Here is an 18,264-nt window from a genome sequence, read left to right as displayed (position 1 = left end):
GTCTCGTCATGTGAATTACTGTCACTTCTACTATCTAATTCGTGTTGAAAAAGATCCACACTGTTTTCATATATAGTGATACTTTAATGCTTTAATATCTTAATTCCTTAAGAAGCTTTGAACATTTGTAAAAAGAGAACCCTAAGTTACCTGTAATTATTGATAGAGAAAAGTTCTAAAATTAAAAGTTTAAAAGACATTTACCTAAATATTACATTTTGATAGGTAAAATATTATCAAAATGAAAGAATCCTCCATTTAATGTTTGAAAATATATTCTAGATCTCATATGAAAATGTCAAAATGTTCAAACAAAATTGTCACTTACATTTTAAGCAGTATCAAAAGTTAGCAGAGAATCATAGAAAAAAATAGTTGTAATATTGGGGTTGATAATGTCATCTCTATGTAGCTACTTTTGATTAATTCATTTCAAATAAATCTAAAAGTTATGATTTTCATATTAGATATACTTTCTTTAGACTTTAATAAGTATCAAATGTTTAACATAGTTACCCAGATTCTACAGAAATTATTTTGATTTTTATTTTTCATTAGCAGCAAAACACCCTTAAAAGTATCTGTCATATTTAGGTTTCCAAAGTTTTTAGGCTATGAACTGGGAAGCAGGCTTCAGTTTGATAAATAAATTCAATAGCTTCTCTTTAGTTACTTAATTGTAAAATGGAATGGAGGAAACCAAGTTATCTGCAGATATAGAAAATCCAAAGTTATCTGTCTAAAGTTCTAAGACTTCAAGTATTGTGGCCAGAAACAAAATAAATACACAAAGATCAGTATCAGTTCATCAGCTGCTGTGAAATTATCACTTAGAAAACATTTTTTTAATTGAGAAAACTCAACCTGTTATACAGATAAAGAGATAGATATACCATGTTTCTAGAATGCTTAATTTTTAACAAAAAACAAATTATCTCAAGATTATTTTATAAACCTAATATAATACAAATAAAATACCAGTTGAAGGAGGGGAGAAGAGATGCAAGCAAAAATAACCCAGAAATTTTTTAATAAAAAGAGTAGGAAAGCACAACTTCTCACTCCTTAGGTGTGGGCTAGGCATACTGAATCCCCTCCAAAGAGTACCACATGGAAAGCAAGGGGGGAAAGTAACTTTAGAGTGGAAAACGCTGGCAAGCACTCAGTAAGGTGATCAAGGTCAACATCAACATCATAAATCACTTTGATAGCATTTGCCCTTGATATGATGTAATGAAAATTCCACTTTACATTGTGGTCTTTCTCCCAATAGCCTGTAAGCCCACTCTTACCCTGAGAAAAACATCAGATAAATCCCTTTAGTGTAGGCATCGTACAAAATACCCAACCAGTACTCCTGTAAACTGTCAAAGTGATCAAAACAAGGAAATTCTGAGAAATTGCCATAGCCAAGAATAGCCTGTGGAAACATGACAACCCAAATGTAATGTGATATCCTGAATGGGATCCTGCAACAAAAAAAAAAAGGACATTAGGTAAAAGCTAAGTGTATTAGTCTCCTAGAGCTACCATAACAAAATATCACAGACTAGGTTACTTAAACAACAGAAATTTATTTTCTCACAGTTTTGGAGGCTGGAAGTCTAAGATGAAAGTGTCAGTAGGGTTGATTTCTAGTGAGACTTCTTTCCTTGGCTTGCAGATGGCCCATCTTTATGACCTCATTTGATATTTTTAAATTGAGGTATAATTAGCATATTAGTTTTAGATATACTACATAATTATTCAATATTTGTATGTGTTGCAAAATGACATTTTATGTTAATCATATCTGTAAAGACCATATCTACAAATATAGTCCTATTGGGAATTGGGTCTTCAACTTATGAATTTTGGGGAAACACTTTAGTCCATAACACTATGGACTTATAATAATTTATCAATATTGGTTCATTAAGTGTTACAAATGTACAATACTAACATGAGATGGTAATAATAGGAAAAATTGGTTTGGGGGTATGAGAGAACTTTCTGTACTAACTGCTCAATTTTTCTGTAAGTCTAAACCTCTTAAAAAAATAGAGTCTATTTTAAAAAAATACTCTTTTTTAAAGAATAAGAAAGTAATGATCTTTCCTAGTCAGATGCCAAAATTATAATAATTAAACCAGTGGGTTGGGATACTGTACAAGGTGAATTATTCTAGAAATGAAGTTGGAACAACTAGGTAGCCACATGGAAAAAATAAGTAAAGTAATTAGAACTTTATCTGACCCAGTATACTAAAAAAAAATTCTAAATTGATACAAGAATAACAAATGAAAAGAGAAATGTAAAGGTGCTATTAGAAAATATAGTGGATTTTTACATGGTATTAATGTGAAGAAAGACTTAAGCATAACTTTAAAGACAGAAGGAGACTGCTCATAATGACTGTATAAAAAAATTGTAAATTTCTATATGGAAGGGAGGACAGAGGGATGGATGGAAGAGGAAAGGAGATAGGTAGGTAAACCTAGACCAAAAAAAAAAAAAAAAAAAAAAGGATAAATGACAAACTAGAAAAGTTGTTTGCAATTTATGTGATGAATATGGATTTATATTCTTAACATAGTAAAAATTCTCACAAATCCATAAGGAAAAGATGAATATGCCACTTTTTTTCCATGAGCAAAGGATGCACACACATATCACAAAAGAAGAAATTCAAAAAGCCAAAAAATGGGGGGAGGGGATAAAAACAAAAGGTATTAGAGCAAAATGAGGCACTCTGCCAATGAGATTGTAAACTGATAAATCCTCTGTGGAGGGAAGTTAGACCATTCATATGAAATACCTTAAATATGTACAAATCTTTGTCCCAAGAATTCTACTTCTAGGAATATATCCTAAGCATTAGTAAAGATTATTACAAATGATAGTAATATCTTAAACAAAAATGGGAAATTTATCCATCATGGAAAGCTTAAGGAGTAGAGCTAGGGCGTGACTAGATCAGAGAATTCAACCAGTGTCAGGACTCTCTCTCTCTCTCTCTCTCTCTCTCCCCCTCCCTCTGTTTTCTGTCTCCTGGTTCCATTTTCCTCTCACTTGGCCTCATCCAAGACTTCCCCTAGGGGTTGGCAAAGATGGCCTTCAGAAGTTCTAGGTTTACGTTATGTAGTCAACCCAGTAGTTCTAGAAAAAGTTCTTGAACCAGTTGTGTTTAGCCTTTTCAAATTCAAATGCCCATGCCCTAAATGTAATTACTGGTTATTCTGGACAGGCCTATTCCATGCGTCCCCTCCCAAGGACAAGCACAAGGGGGTGTCATCGCACTCCAAGTACATGGACTCATAGTGGGGAAGGGTCATTTCTGAAAGAAAAAGAAGAATTATGCTACCAAAAGAAAGAAGGTTGAACCTGCCTCTCCTTCCCAAAATTACTACAAATAAGAAAATCCAAATATTTCTTATTCACATAGATATTATTCGCAGCATTCTGTTCATAAAGGTGAAAATATGAACAAGCCTAAGAATCCTACAATACAGGGTTGATTGTAAATTATCTATAGGATCAAATACTAGAAAATGAATAAAATTACATAGAAGTATAATTATCCATGTAAAAAAAAAGATGATCATGGTATAGTTGGGTATAAAAAGTATAAAATATATGCATTATGATCCCTTCAAATATATATACATATACACACACATATATAATACATACATCCATATATATGTATAGAGATGCATTAAAAAAGTACAGGAAGTGATGTACCTGTATGTTTACACTAGTTACTGCTGAGCTATGGAATTACAGATGATTTTTGTTTGTCTTTTCTTTTTGCTTCTCAGGATTATGTTACTTTGCACAAAGGAAAAACACATAAAAATAGTCAATACATGCTAATCATGCCACGAAAGTTATAAAAGTAAAATTTCTATAATTCTTTGATTCTTTAAACAGTTTCTACCCATCAAATGGCATGTAGTCTAGGACAGACAGGATATATTTTTAAATATATATAAGCCAGGGCACCTGGGTGGCTCAGTCGATTAAGTGTTCTGACTTCAGCTCACGTCATGATCTTGCTGTTCCTGAGCTCAAGCCCTGTGCTGACAGCTCGGAGCCTGGAGCCTGCTTCGGATTCTGTGTCTCCCTCTCTCTCTGCCCCTCCCCTACTCATGCTCTGTCCTTTTCTCTCTCAAAAATAAATAAACATTAAAAAAAAATTTAAATATATATAGGCCTCCAAAGTTAGGCAAGATCAAATAAGTAAGTTCTTGTGTATGATGATATAAATGAAAACACTTTGAAAAAGTCTATGAAGCATAACAGAGTGTTATAAAAATGATAACTTTATACAAGCACACTTTGTATGTAATACATACATACAAAATACAAAATAAATTGACATGAAAGTAAGTGTTGGACTTAATGGAGGAATGATGTTTGAATCTCATTCTAATTATGTGAAGTAATTAGGGTGCATATTACCATCTCCTCTTCACAGATGAAGAAATAGGCCTGAAAAGCAATGTGACTGTCCTCCAGTAACATTTAGCGACTGAATTATAACTCAAACCCAGGTCTTCCAACTGCAGTCAACAAAAGTTTCCACAGAAAGTCTCAGATAAATTCAAAAGTAAGAGCCAGCCCTGAATGAAACCCAGGGCAGTCAGAGAAGAATTTTAGGAGAAAATGGGAGTTACACTGGGCTTTGAAAGGACAAGGGACACAGACCAATGGGAAGGGGGTGGTGGGGCATTCCAGAGAAGTGACATGGACAAAGAAAGCATGCTGCAGGCCATCTATGATACAGAACAGGGTGTGGTCCTTTCAGAGAATCAAATGTGGGCAAAACTTGAAAATTGTTTTGTCTTGCTGAAATTTTTTTTTAAAAACAAAAAGGACTGTTTTTGCTTTTCAAATGCAAATCTCCTTTCCAGCTCTCCCCTCAAAAAAAAAAAAAAAAAAAAAAAAACTTCAACCATATCAATTAAGTTCCCTATCTATAGTCCCGTAGAATGATAAACTTAAATAATAACCAGGAGTTATTTAGTTGGATTTCTTAAGAATTCTAATTTAACAGAGAAATAAGAACCTGTCAACACAGTACAGAAAAGACAAATTACGTGGATGACAACGTTTCGCAAAGAATGGCAAGGCCTTTCAACCCAAGTGGTGGGAGGCTGAGGACAATATATGCATTTTCCCCCACCTCCTACCTCAAAGACAAAGGGTACAAAAGACAAATGTAATCATTAGATAATTTAAGTGGCCATTTGAGAAAGTGTTGGATTTTCATAGCACAGAGTTAGTAGTGGTGGAAATATTTTGTTTTAGATTTTTGAATATTAGCCTTTTCTCTGGTATTAATGGAGTTTGAAAGGAGAGTTACTAACCTAGAAAACTCAAGCGTTTAAAACCTAATAGCTAAGTAATTTGGAATTATGTGTTAATACTATCCAGGAGAATGGTGAACAAAACCAGAATTCTAGCCAAAGGTTTTAGAAGTGACTGGTTTCTCAGAAACATTTATTTATTCATCAGAAATTTATTGTAGGTGTTTTTCTTGCCAAGTATTGGTGACTGGTGCTAGTACAAAGGCCCATAAAACAGAGCCAAGTGCACTCTAGTGAGGGAGCCTAAACTAGAGAGCTGTACAGAAGAGGGCCTAACCCCACGGAAAAAGAGGAGAGGCCAGGAGAGAAATCCGGGGTGACACCTCAGCCAGGATGAGGGAGAGAAGGGTTATCACCATAGAGAGGCAGTAAACAGGCTGGAGACAGGCCCCGTTCAGGAAACTGCAAGCAATTCAGGATGCCTGGGATATAAATGTGATGGGGCGAGTGACAAAGGAACTTGAAGAGGGAAGCAAAAGCCAAATCAGAGAGGCCACATAAGAAATTTAGGTTTCGTTGTGCAGACAATGGGGAGCAGTGAAAGATTTAAAACAGGAGAGTTTTCATGGCTAGATTTACATTTTTGAAAAATATATATATATGTAACAGAAAAGACCTGGATACCATCATCAAGCACAAGGCATGCCTTAGTAATTAGATGCCTGAGAGGAGACTGCCAGACCTCTACCCTTATAGGGTCAGGCTGTGGGCCCTTGGCTGTACCCCTGTGGGACTTCTACCAGAATGGGGTGGCATCCCCATTGTAGGAAGTATAAGGAGAAACTGAGGCTGAGATAAAATTTACAGTGAATTTTAATTACCCCCCCCTTTTTTTTAAGCAAGTGTTCCATCTAAAAGAGAGGTGCCCAAAGAGGCTCCCACATTTTTGGAACTTCTCTTTTGGAACTGCTTTAAAGGCCAGCCTGGGAGCTACACAAATAATTCTGGTCTCTTTACAATTGCATTTTTAGCATTTTCTTTATTCCAAAATAAGCACTACCTAGTCTGTGCAATGGGGGTGATAACCACATCTTTCTTGCCTACCCCATATAGTTACTACTATGAAGATAATAGCAGACAACATGTGAAAGCTTTTCGTAGAGAGCTGTATCAATGGATCGTCTTATAATTGTTGCCTCACACTTTGCAGGCAATTCCAACATATGCATTTGTTCTGGTATCTGTGTGTTCATCTCCCCAACAGACTGTTCACTTCAGGATGGCAGGGCCTGGGTCATATTTGGCTTTGGGTCACCAGTGTCTGACAGTGGGTCTCACACATAAAAAGTCCTCAAATGTTTGTTGAGTGAATAATTGAATCTAGCTTCTTGCCTTATCTTCAAACCATATATAAGAAATGGATAATACACTTGAGATTATTCAGTTAATAGGCTCAGAGGCCACTTATGCTTCTTCAAGTATGCGAGTAGCTTGTCAATAGGAACTAGCAATTCATCTCTGAAGGGGCCAGAACAAATGGCTGATGAAATAAATCAGTGTGAAAATGTAAAGGTTCTTAAACTTTAGTGTTATAGTTTAAATTTGGCTGTATTTTAAAATCACCAGGAAAAACTTTTAAATTACCAATGCTGGGGCCCCATCCGAGGACAGTTAAATCAATACTTCTGTAGGTGGAAGCCTGGCATAGTTTTTAAAGCTACTGAAGTGATTCTAATGTGCATCTGTGTTTGATGTAGTGCTCTGGAGAGACAATGCTTTAAAAAAAAAAATCTATCTAGGGGTGCCTGGGTGGCTTAGTTGGTTGAACATCTGACTGTGGCTCAGGTCATGATCTTGCAGTTGGTGAGTTTGAGCCCTGATTCAGGCTCTCCACTATCAGCGAGAGCCCTGCTTTGGATCCTCTGTCCTCTCTCTCTGCCCCTCCCCCATGCGTGTGTGTGCACCCACACATTCTCTCCCCCCGCTCTCCCCCCCCCACACACACACACAAAAAAAAAAAAAAAAAATCTAATGGGCTAAATGGGTGATGGATAGTAAGGAGGGGACTTGTTGGGATAAGTACTGGCTGTTATATACAAGTGATGAATCACTAAATTCTACTCCTAAAACCATTATTATACTATGTATTAACTAACTTGGATTTAAATAAAATTTTTAAAAAGCTAAAAAAAAATACAAAGAATCTAGGGGCGCCTGCCTGGCTCAGTTGGTGGGGTATGTGACTCTTGATCTCCGGGTCATGATTTTAAGCCCCACACTGGATGTAGAGTTTACTTAATAAAAAATAAAAAAATAAACTATCTAGTTTTACATTAGGGACCAAAGTCAATGGAAAAGAACATAAGGCATGCTCCCACTGCAGTCTATGAGCAGGAACAAATAAAACTAGCTGTCACTGGTAGGAGCACAGTGGAAAAGCAGCAATCAGTATGTGCTAAACTATGAGAGGTCATGAAAAGGTGGGCTTGTGCTGAGCCTGAGACTTTCTGCAGAGGCTGTTAGACATTTTAGAAGTTTGTCACAGAAATAAAAGACATTCCCTGCCCACAAAAGGAGGTCAAGTGTTAGTTTAGCAAACGAGCTAGTACCAGCCAGCAGGCCTGGCCAGTACAAAGGATCTGAAGGCTTTGCTTTACAACACAAATCACCATTCTCAGCACAGGGAATACAGCTGTGAACAAGACTCATACTGTCTCAAATAACTGACAGTCTGTTCACAATTAAGTCAACAGCCAATTACAAAAGAGTAATTGATGAAAGAAATGAAATGAGGTTGGTGAGATAGGAAGATGCAGTTGTTACAGAGTTTTAAGGGTCCAGCCGAGTTGTTCAGTCTAACACAATAGCCAATAATTCCTGGTCAAAGAAATGGTATGAAAGAAATGTATAAGAAAGATTATTTTATGGGGCACTTGGGTGGCTCAGGGGGTTGGGCATCCAACTTCAGCTCAGGTCATGATCTCACATTCGTGAGTTCAAGCCCCGAGTTGGGCTCTATGCTGACAGCTCAGAGCTTGGATCCTGCTTTGAATTCTGTGTCTCCCTCTCTCTCTGCCCCTCCCCTGCTCATGCACTCTCACTCTCTCTCTCTCTCTCTCTGTCTCAAAGATAAATAAACATTTAAAAAAAGAAAGAGAAAGAAAGAAAGATTATTTTAGGGGCAACGGGCTGGCTCCGTATGTAGAACATGTGACTCTGGATGTTGGGGTCATGAGTTCAAGTCCCACGTTGGGTGTGGAGCCTACTTAATTTTAAAACAACATTTTTTTTTTAAGAAAGACTATTTTAGAACTTTTGGAGGATGAAAGAGACAGTACAGATGTAGAACAGTTAGAACACCTACAAAAGTCTAAGAGTCGAGTGGAAATGGGAAACGAGTCGTTTATAAAATTTCCAGTAAAAAAGATAACAGCTTACATTACATAAGCATAAATAACCTAATTGCATTTTTGTCAGAAACAAATTAGTACTGGAATTCTATATTGTACTTACTGTATGTTTGAGACTAAGTACCTCTCTTGTGTTCTCCATTAATATTAATTGCTGTCATAAATCTTCATGTGTTTCACAACTGTGGGAGAACTTCTAAAACTGGATGTCAAATTAGTGAGATTATTAAAGGTCCAGGTCTTTTTCAAACAATCAGTTGTTTGCTTTTGTTTATAATTTCATACAATCCCATATGAAAAAAAAATTATTCTGTCAAACAACCTCTATGAAAATGGTAAACCTCTATATTTCTGTAACACACTAAAGTCAACGTTCTTTTTCTTTTAAGTTTGTTTACTTATTTGGAGAGACAGACAGCATAAGCAGGGGAGGGGCAGAGAGAGAGGGAAAAAGAGAATCTCAAGCAGGCTCCGTGATCTCAGCAAAGAGCCCGACATGGGGCTTAATCTCATAAACCATTAGATTATGACCTGAGCCAAAATCAAGAGTCAGACGCTTAATCACCTGAGCCACCCAGGCACCCCAAGTCAGTGTTCTTATTTGAGAATCTGAGCTTATGTAAATCTTTTTATCAATCAGAACTAAATTTTGTGTCTTTGCCTTCAAGTGAACGAGTTTTAAAATGTTCATATGTAAATGATCAGCATGCGATTAATTCCAAAAAATTCACTGCTCTTGTTTGGTCAGTTCCATGACCAGCCACAGAGTAAATAGTACTGAGTTATTGGGACACACAAAATTGTAAATGACCAGACCCTTATGTACTTGAGTTAAGTCTGTATTATAAGTCTGCATGTGCATTCTCACAGGAGACTGTAAAATGTGGGCATGCTTTCAATTCCTGCAGTCTGTGATTTATGGAGGCACATAGGTCAGGAGTTTATTATGCTGAAAATCATAATAACTGTTTTGTTTTGCTTTTTAAAATGAAGTGACCAAAGCATGTTGAAAGATAAATGGGTGAACCATTTTGATTATGCTTTTATTTCTATTAAAGATTAAATATTATTGCTGAGTAACCAGCCATGCTAAGTATTATGATATTAAAGCTGAAGTAGTTTGTAAGCTGAGAGCCCTTTCTTTCCTCTGGGTTTAGGTTTGTTATTAATCAAAATGTTGGACTTGTTTAGTGCAGTGGTGTATGAAACAAACAGTTGAAAAAGACAGCTACTTTAATTTACGGCTTTCTGTTTTTTTCAAATTTGTAGGAAAATCTGTTCCTCTTTGTGGACTTTGTGCTGTTGTTCACATGTCTAGAGTTCATTTCTTATACCAGAGCCAACTAAATCCAATAGTTGTAAGATACTCTCGTGGGATAGAAAGGAGGAAGGTGCCTATACGGTTTTAATTGACAAGTTCTGGCAAAGCCATTTTTGAAATGTGGACAGTCTCTAATAGAAATGGATATTACAAAAAAATCCATCTGTATTTTTGGTCAGAGAGACCAATAATTTTAGAAATATATATATATATAAAGATATTAATAAGTTAACTAAAGACAGTGGTTTTTGTTTTTCACTATCAATATGGGAGTATTGAATGAAATTGTTTTAAAGGGCATGTTTTGAGCTACTTCCTGGTTTTGGCTTAGATATCTACACAATAATCACTTGCTAAGCACTTACTGAAATGCAGTGCAGGATCTGAACTCCCCATGATGTGTGGTAAAGGACCTTAAAAAGAACATCCTCCCACCTTTCTAAACTTGTTCCTCATCAGTGGAAGTACACTTAAAATTCCTAAAGAAGTATACTTTGGGGAATGCAGCACAAAATGTAAGAAGTATCTAAGAAAAAGGCCACCTCTCACTACCTGAAACAAAAGGTTTAATTTATTACTTAACTAAGGAAGAGCTATGCTTTTAGGCACAGTCTCTGAGCTAAATGGGTTGCAAATCTTATATAGAGTTTTGGGGTCAGGGATTATTTAGTGGTTGACATCAGCCTCAGAAGCCCCATTACTCAGGAGAGACTGTCAGTGATTGGCTGGCTTTCAGAAATGTGTTTACTAGACTGAGTTGACCACTGATTGGCCAACCTTCAAAATCATAAGGCTGTCACTGATTAGTTGGCTTTCAGAGGTGTGTTTACTGAACTGAGTTGTCACTGGTCATTTAGGCCTATGCAAATCATTAATTTATTAAATCCAGTTTGTGTTTCAAACTGGGTCTAGTAGTCCCTTGTTACCATGAATGTAGAATGATGAGCCTTTTTCTACGAGTTGAGATTGTTTATTCTCAGAAGCTAATACTTAAATACTGTAGGAAATTGAAAGGACAGGAAAATCAAACTCTGAGGAATCCATTTAAATAAGCAATGATCCTATGATGCATTTCTTTTTTTTTTTTTTCGTATTTGTAACATCTGGGATTTTATTAGTTATCTCCAATTGAAAAGTTGTAATCAATACCTATGAATACCCTATTTTCCTCCTCCCACAAAGAATCTACAAATTTATCTTACTAAATTATATGATTATTTATGATAAAATTGGTGCTTTTTCTTTGTTACCTTAATTCAGAGCTCTTTTTTCCATTTCTTCCATTAAATATATCTGCTCTTTTTTAATGAAGATAGAAACAACTTAAATTGGAAACAGGAAGCATGGGCTTCATTGTCACCACTCTTAAAATTTAACAGCATGGTTTTTCCACTGCAATTGCTATGGTAAGGAGATAACTATACTTTCTGATTTTCTTTTTGTTCTGTTTGGTTGTCGGTTGGGCTTTTTTGTGTGTGTGGATATAGCTGCCATACAGTATCACATTGGTTGGTTTTAGGTGTACGATATAGTGATTCAACTTCTCTATACATTGTGCTATGCTCACCCGAAGTGTAGCTACCATCTGTCACCATGCAGCACTATTACAATACCATTGACTATATTCCCTTTGCTATACCTTTCATCCTGGTGACTTATTCATTCCATAACTGGAAGCTTATACATCCCATGTCCATACACCCATTTTGCCCATCCTCCCACCCTCCTCCCCTCTGGCAACCATAAGTTTGTTCTCTGCATGTATAGGTCTGATTTTGCTTGTTTATTGATTTGTTTTGTTTTTTAGATTCTACACCTAAGTGAGATTATGTGGTATTTGTTTTTGTCTGGCTCATTTCAGTTAGCATAATACCCTCTAGGTCCACTCGTGACACACAAATTATGACACCTTTTCTAAATAAGGGTGTTTACTAAAGCAAGAGAACTATAAGTCAGCAGTTCTAATGAATGATATGGCATGTTCATGTATTGAAATGAGTTATGAAATTTGATGTAAGTAGCATTATTAATAATGAAGTATAGAAATGTGAATGTGATTTACCTCATTTAGTAAGTTAAAGTATATTCTGCGTCATCTACATAATAATATCACTTGTACTAATTGCATTCCAGTAGTTTTTCTCATATAGAAGTGTTGGGAATGGTACTTAAGACTCAACTTGTCACCCCTGGAGAACAGTAGCTACTGAACCCTCAGTAACTGCAGTATCACTAATCTCGTAATGTTTTATTTGCCACAAAATCTTTTCTTCAAAATCTGAATATATCCATGAGAGTTTGTCGCACAAGTAAACTTCACTCAGCATATGTGCTACTTGCAGGGAAAAGGGGTGGGGGATCTGTTCTATTACCTACTGCCCAAATCTCTGCTTATTTAGGGAAAAATAAATTAATGTAATATTTGGGTTTCATCGGAAAGTTACAATGGGTGTATGGGGAGTGTTAATCCTATAGGCAATTTAGCCCTATCAGCTGTGATAAAAGTGCTGAGTATGCCCATTTTTAAATTGCTTTTATAATGAGTAGGAAAAGCCTTAGAAGTTTTGTTTATATGTCAAAACTGAACTTTTCTCTTTCCAAATTCATTCAACTGCCTTGAAATCTGGTCTTTGACTTCCCTATTTATTTCTGACACCTCCTAATGGGGGCAGAGCTAATCACTTACATATTTCCCGGCTGCTAAGGATAGCCAGCTTATGACCACTTACGATTCAAGCACATGTTGATACCTTAAGACCAGTAAGCATTTGATAAAGTGGGAAAGCAGGATGGTTAAATTTGTTGTAATCAACAGTAAGAGGAGGAAATTAGTCCATGGAGCCATGCCAAAGCTTAGTTTCGTTTTGCACGAAAAAAAATAATTTTTTTAACCCTGCAACTCCCCAGAAAAAGGATCATAACACCATTTGAACAACAATTTTCTTAACACATTCCTGACTCTTGACCCCTTCAACTACTAAAAACAGGATCAGATAGGGCTGGTTTGTTAGGGGTTTTGCTCTGCAACCCTGCCCACTCTGGCTAAGTGAGTGTGCTCTTTAAAGGAAGCTGGCAGAATGTTCTCTTAGTTGAAGGAATACCCTGGGTAGAGCTCTTTTAACCTCTCATCCAGGAAGGACCTTCAAGTGAAGACTGAGGCAAAGAGACTCATTACTAAAAATACAAAGCAGCAGGACCAAACTCCAGTCATGTTTTTCAAATGTAAGTGTTTTCTGAGAAGTTGGTTTCCATGTGGTATAAGCACCAACAAACAATAAACCCATGTTGGTGTTCTGTACCCTTATGGTTCATTATGCCAAGGACAGTATAGTATAAAATTTCCACTTTCCATTCTCCTGCCAAAATCACTGAACTGTCTCTCTGCCTTTTCAGGATGTCCCATGTACTTCAGTTTGAGGATAAAAGCAGAAAAGTGAAAGATGCAAGCATGCAAGATTCAGACACATTCGAAATCTATGATCCTCGGAATCCAGTGAATAAGAGACGACGAGAAGAAAGCAAAAAGCTGATGAGAGAGAAAAAAGAAAGAAGATAAAATTACAGTCATGATAATTAGGTAGAAATGTGCCTGCAATAAATGGCCTTATAACAGCCGTTGTTCCCAACAACATCACTTAAGGGTGTGAAAAGAAGTATTTTTGAACCTGTTGTCTGGTTTTGAAAAAAGATTATCTTGTTATGTAAATTGTGGGATGATGTAAGCAAATGCTTTTGGTTCATGCTTTTTTTTCCCTAATTGACTTTTTCTACTGCTAAATCTGAAATAAAACAACTTTCCTGCCAGTTTACATGTTAACCATTTGTAGACTGTGCCAGCCGGTTTATGTCTTTTTATCCTAAAATATGTGAAGGCTTTGTTTTCCAGACTTTTTATAAGAAGTTTCTTTCAAGAAAGAGTATTTAAGGGAAAACCTCCCTGGCATTCTGTTACCACAGTACTGAATTTGGAATAGAATAAAAATTATATACATAAAGATTGATTTTTGTTGTTGTCGTTTTGCATATAAATATCTAAAAATAGCCAAATCAGTAAGACCCAGTAGCTTCATGCCTTAAAGCCTGAGGAATCTCCAAGGGAATATTGTCACCTGCATCTAAGCCAATGCCTGGGTTTTACAGACGTAATCAAGACGCTAATACACTAAGTAAGATCAGCCAAGCTTACTGCATACCCTGGCCCGACAGCAGGCCTCCTGCCCACTCCTCTGCCCTTTCAGCATAGCAACAAGAGCACATGCAGAGGTGACACTCTAGCAACAGAACTATCAAGAATTTAGCTCTTGATGACAACCACTCACACTGGTTATTTACTGTATATTAGCTATACTAACTCAGTTTTTCTAGAATCTGAATCCTCAAATAATACCTCAGGCTAACTTTCGGTTACCTAATAAAACCTCACCAGCCACATCTTTCCACGTAGTGTCTCATCGGCTCTCTTTTCCCAAAAGTAATCCAATAGACTTTCCCTAGAGCACTTGTTCTCAAAATGTAGTCCCAGGCACTACAATGCAGTGGCAATAGCATTACTTGGGGACGTTAGAAATGCAAATTCTTGGGGCGCCTGGGTGGCTCAGTCAGTTGCGCATTCAACTTCAGCACAGGTCATGATCTCCCAGTTCATGAGTTTAAGCCCTGCGTCAGGCTCTGTGCTGACAGTTCAGAGCCTGGAGCCTACTTCGGATTCTGTGTCTCCCTCTCTCTCTGCCCCTTCCCCACTCATGCTCTGTCTCTCTGTCTCTCACAAAAATAAATGAACATTTTTAAAAAATTAAAAAAAAAAAAAAGGAAATGCAAATTCTTGCCAGACTCCCCACCACCATGACTATACTTCCAGATTACTGAATCTGAAACTTCGAACCCGGAGGGTTTATTATACAGATTGCTGGTTTCACTGCTGATGATTCAATTTTGGGGGCATGGCAGTATCTAGTGAAGTTAAAGATAGGCATATCCAGTTATCCAAAAATTCTAATCTTAGGTCTGTCCCCTAAAGAAATTCTCACAACATTGCTCAAGAAAACCTGTACTAAATATACACAAAAGCATCAACCAAAGAATGGATAACTAAATTGTTGTATTGCCATACTATGGAATACTTTGTAGTGGTAAAGATTAATAAACAAGAGTTATATGTGTAGGGGCACCTGGGTGGCTCAGTCAATTAGGCAACAGACTTCAGCTCAGGTCATGATTTCACAGTCCATGGGTTCGAGCCCTGTGTCAGGCTCTCTGCTGACAGCTCAGAGCCTGGAGCCTGCTTCGGATTCTGTGTCTCCCTCCTTTTCTGTACTTCCCCCGCTAGCATTCTGTCTCTCTCAAAAATAAATAAACATTAAAAAAAATTTTTAAATAGGATGTGGATATGACATCTTTATTAAGAAAATAATAATAATGTGAGGGGCACCTGGGTGGCGCAGTTGGTTAAATCTGGCTCTTGGTTTTGGCTCAGGTCATGATCTCACAGTTCACGGGCACCACATGTGCCGTTAGCTTGGGATTCTCTCTACCCCTCCCCTGCTTGTGCTATTTCTCTCTCTCTCTCTCAAAATAAATAAATACACATTTAAAAATAATAATAATGGGGGGAAAAAGGGAACCATCTATATAAAAATGTAAACAAGCAAAACAGCATTCTACTTTGTTTATGGATGTACACATGTGGCAATGTGTGGCAGAAGTATAAAAACATGTATGAAAACAGTGGTAACCTCTGAGGAGGCACAAGGAATATATAAGGGGCTTCATTTGTAATGTTTCACTTCTTAAGGGAGATTGTGGGTACTCAGTCCTATTATATTATTCCCTCTCTACATTCTAGTATCCCTGAAATATTTCATGTTTTTTCCTTTATGATCCTTTATAGAATCTGAGATGAGAAAACATAAGGGGCTCCCGATACTAACAAGAACACTTTCTTTTTTGCTTCAGAAGTAGGACAATGTTTCAAAGAGGAGGAGAGGGTATGATATGGGAGTTCTGGAGAAATGTCAACCCACTCAAAAGCAGAGTGATCAGACACAAACCCACCAAAATATAAGCCAGTGTTTGGAAGCGTGCCGTCTTCCCCTCACCACAAAGTTATAACATCAGTTGTTTCACAGATATTCATAAAGTTTCTGTTGGTTATTATGAAATGCATTAGCACTGCATTTGTTTCTATCAAAGAATCCTATAGGTTTCTCTCCTGTTTCTCCCTGAATATCTCCATCTTTACCAGTGTACTATATCCCAACAACAGAGGGGACCACAGAGCTCCAGAGCACAAGCTGGAAGAATGACATTTGTAGGTATAAAGAGATAACAAAGTGACAAAATTAAACCCTCAGTTGGTTGAATGCTCCTTATCCTGCTTTAACCACAAGGAGCAGAAAGATATGAAATTTCAAAGATTAGATAGAATCCCATCAGAAAATTTCACCATGAGAATAAAATTCACTTTTAACTTAATAATAACAATGTTTTAAAGCTTAAAAACTTAAATAATCTATTAAATATGGTATTTAATGTGCTTATAGTAAAGTCTTTGGAAATGTCACAGGAATGTGTTTGGGCCAAAAAAAAAAAAAAAAAAAATCAGTTCAAAAGACAAAAAAATAAAAACATGTAAGAAAATTAGCCTTTATGGTTCATTCTAAAATGAGCCTCTATGGTTCATTTTATTTATTTGGGTTTACTTTTATGTGTCTTGCCCTAGAGATACTACCCTGAAACAGTGAAGTCTATTAACAATTCTTGTTCATTGTCTATAACAATCCTGGATTTTCTGAAGAGCAAAAGGTCCTGGCAATTTTTTTCTCACTTTCTGACCAGCCATTTTTTTTCACTTCGGTTAAAGCTGTTGGCAAGGTGAAAGTTAAAACTAACCCTAGACCTCTCCTTTGTCAATAGGTAATTGAATTAAATACAGATCTCTCTACAATTTTTAACAGAGTAGTATCAAAACATACATTGTCACATGCCTCAGCTTTCTTTATGCTCTAAAGCCACACAGTCAGTAATACATCTGCCGCATTTAAAAATGGGGACACCATAGAACAAGGTCACTAAAACGTGTGAGATGAGTGGTTTGCTGCTGTTGTTTTTAGAACAAGTTCAATAAGCTATGGTGTCCTTATCAAACTGTCACTAGCAAGTTTCTTGATAGGATCTGACGTGTGAGGTACATAAACCTGTTCTGTTGTATCACTGTGGCCTGTATGGGAAAGGTTAGATGAATGCAGAATATTGCCCAAACATGCTGTTTAATCTTAGTGATAACAAGAAAAAAAAAAAAAAAATAGACGTGTGAAGTGAGTTACCACTGAGGGTTGTATCAGTATAAGCAATTTGTATTTAGGGGTGTAGAGAAGTTAAGAGGGGTTACATTCTTTAACACTGTCATTCACAAAAAAAAAAAAAAAAAAAAAAAGCAAGCAGGTCTGGTTTCTCTATGGCTTTGACTCCATTCCAGTGACTCTACACAGTTTATCAGGTGGCACTACTTCTGCTTACTAGAAAGCAGGAAGTTTTCCTGCCACACATATATTTTATCTTCTTTTACCTTTTAATGAAGCGAAGTGAAACAAAAGTCATATTTTAGAGAAATCCTTTTTCATAAGAATTTGATGAAATTTTAATTCCAAGAGAAATAATAAAACACCAAATCTTACTAAGATGGGTATTAGAAGTCCCTTGCTTATAGAAAAAAATACTCATTTATTCCCCAAAATGCCCCTCACCAAAGCCATGCAGGAATACCTTTGTCACAGGTGCTAAAAGTTTCATTAATCCCAATGCAGAGCTACAATCAGCTCCCAAAATAAATGGAAAGAAAAAAAAAAGCGCTGATTTGTAGCATTTGCAGATTTCCATGATGTAAATACCATGGCTGACTTTAAGCCACCAAAGGAAGCCCCAATATACAACTGGTAATTTTTCCCATTCTGTTTCACCAGGAGCTAAAAGCTTATATGTTAACTCTTGCATTGGCACTAAAGAACTCACAAAAGCTTTTAAACTTTTTCCAAGATCACAATCTTCATATGTATTTCTATTTTAAGATTACTTCACATAATTTGGTCAAATTCTAAGTTCTAGTAACATCTGCACTCTATGTTTTTATGACTAGTTTGTATCTTTAGATTCTCTTTCAATGGAGTTTTCCAAAGCCACTTGGCTCACATTTCTTATTCCCTCTGCCTGTCATTTTTGCCTCAGTCACATGTCCAACTCAAGACGC

At 36.6% G+C, this 18,264-nt stretch overlaps 1 protein-coding gene across 1 annotated transcript in view; it reads left to right on the top strand.

Annotated features, from left to right (window-relative positions):
- CWC27 (CWC27 spliceosome associated cyclophilin) overlaps positions 1-14,023 on the top strand; it is a 201,397-nt gene extending 187,374 nt beyond the window's left edge. Inside the window, exon 14 of the mRNA XM_060635677.3 lies at positions 13,416-14,023. Within this exon, the coding sequence (XP_060491660.1) occupies positions 13,416-13,578 (163 nt within the window). The 3' untranslated portion in view covers positions 13,579-14,023. The remainder of the gene's footprint in view (positions 1-13,415) is intronic.
- Positions 14,024-18,264: the final 4,241 nt, after the last annotated feature.

The sequence above is a fragment of the Panthera onca genome, chromosome A1 (assembly GCF_046562875.1).
Source record: "Panthera onca isolate mPanOnc1 chromosome A1, mPanOnc1 haplotype 2, whole genome shotgun sequence".
NCBI classification, from domain to species: domain Eukaryota; kingdom Metazoa; phylum Chordata; class Mammalia; order Carnivora; family Felidae; genus Panthera; species Panthera onca.
The sequence above is the reverse complement of the archived record's forward strand: the minus strand, read 5'-3'. Positions and strand labels throughout refer to the sequence as shown.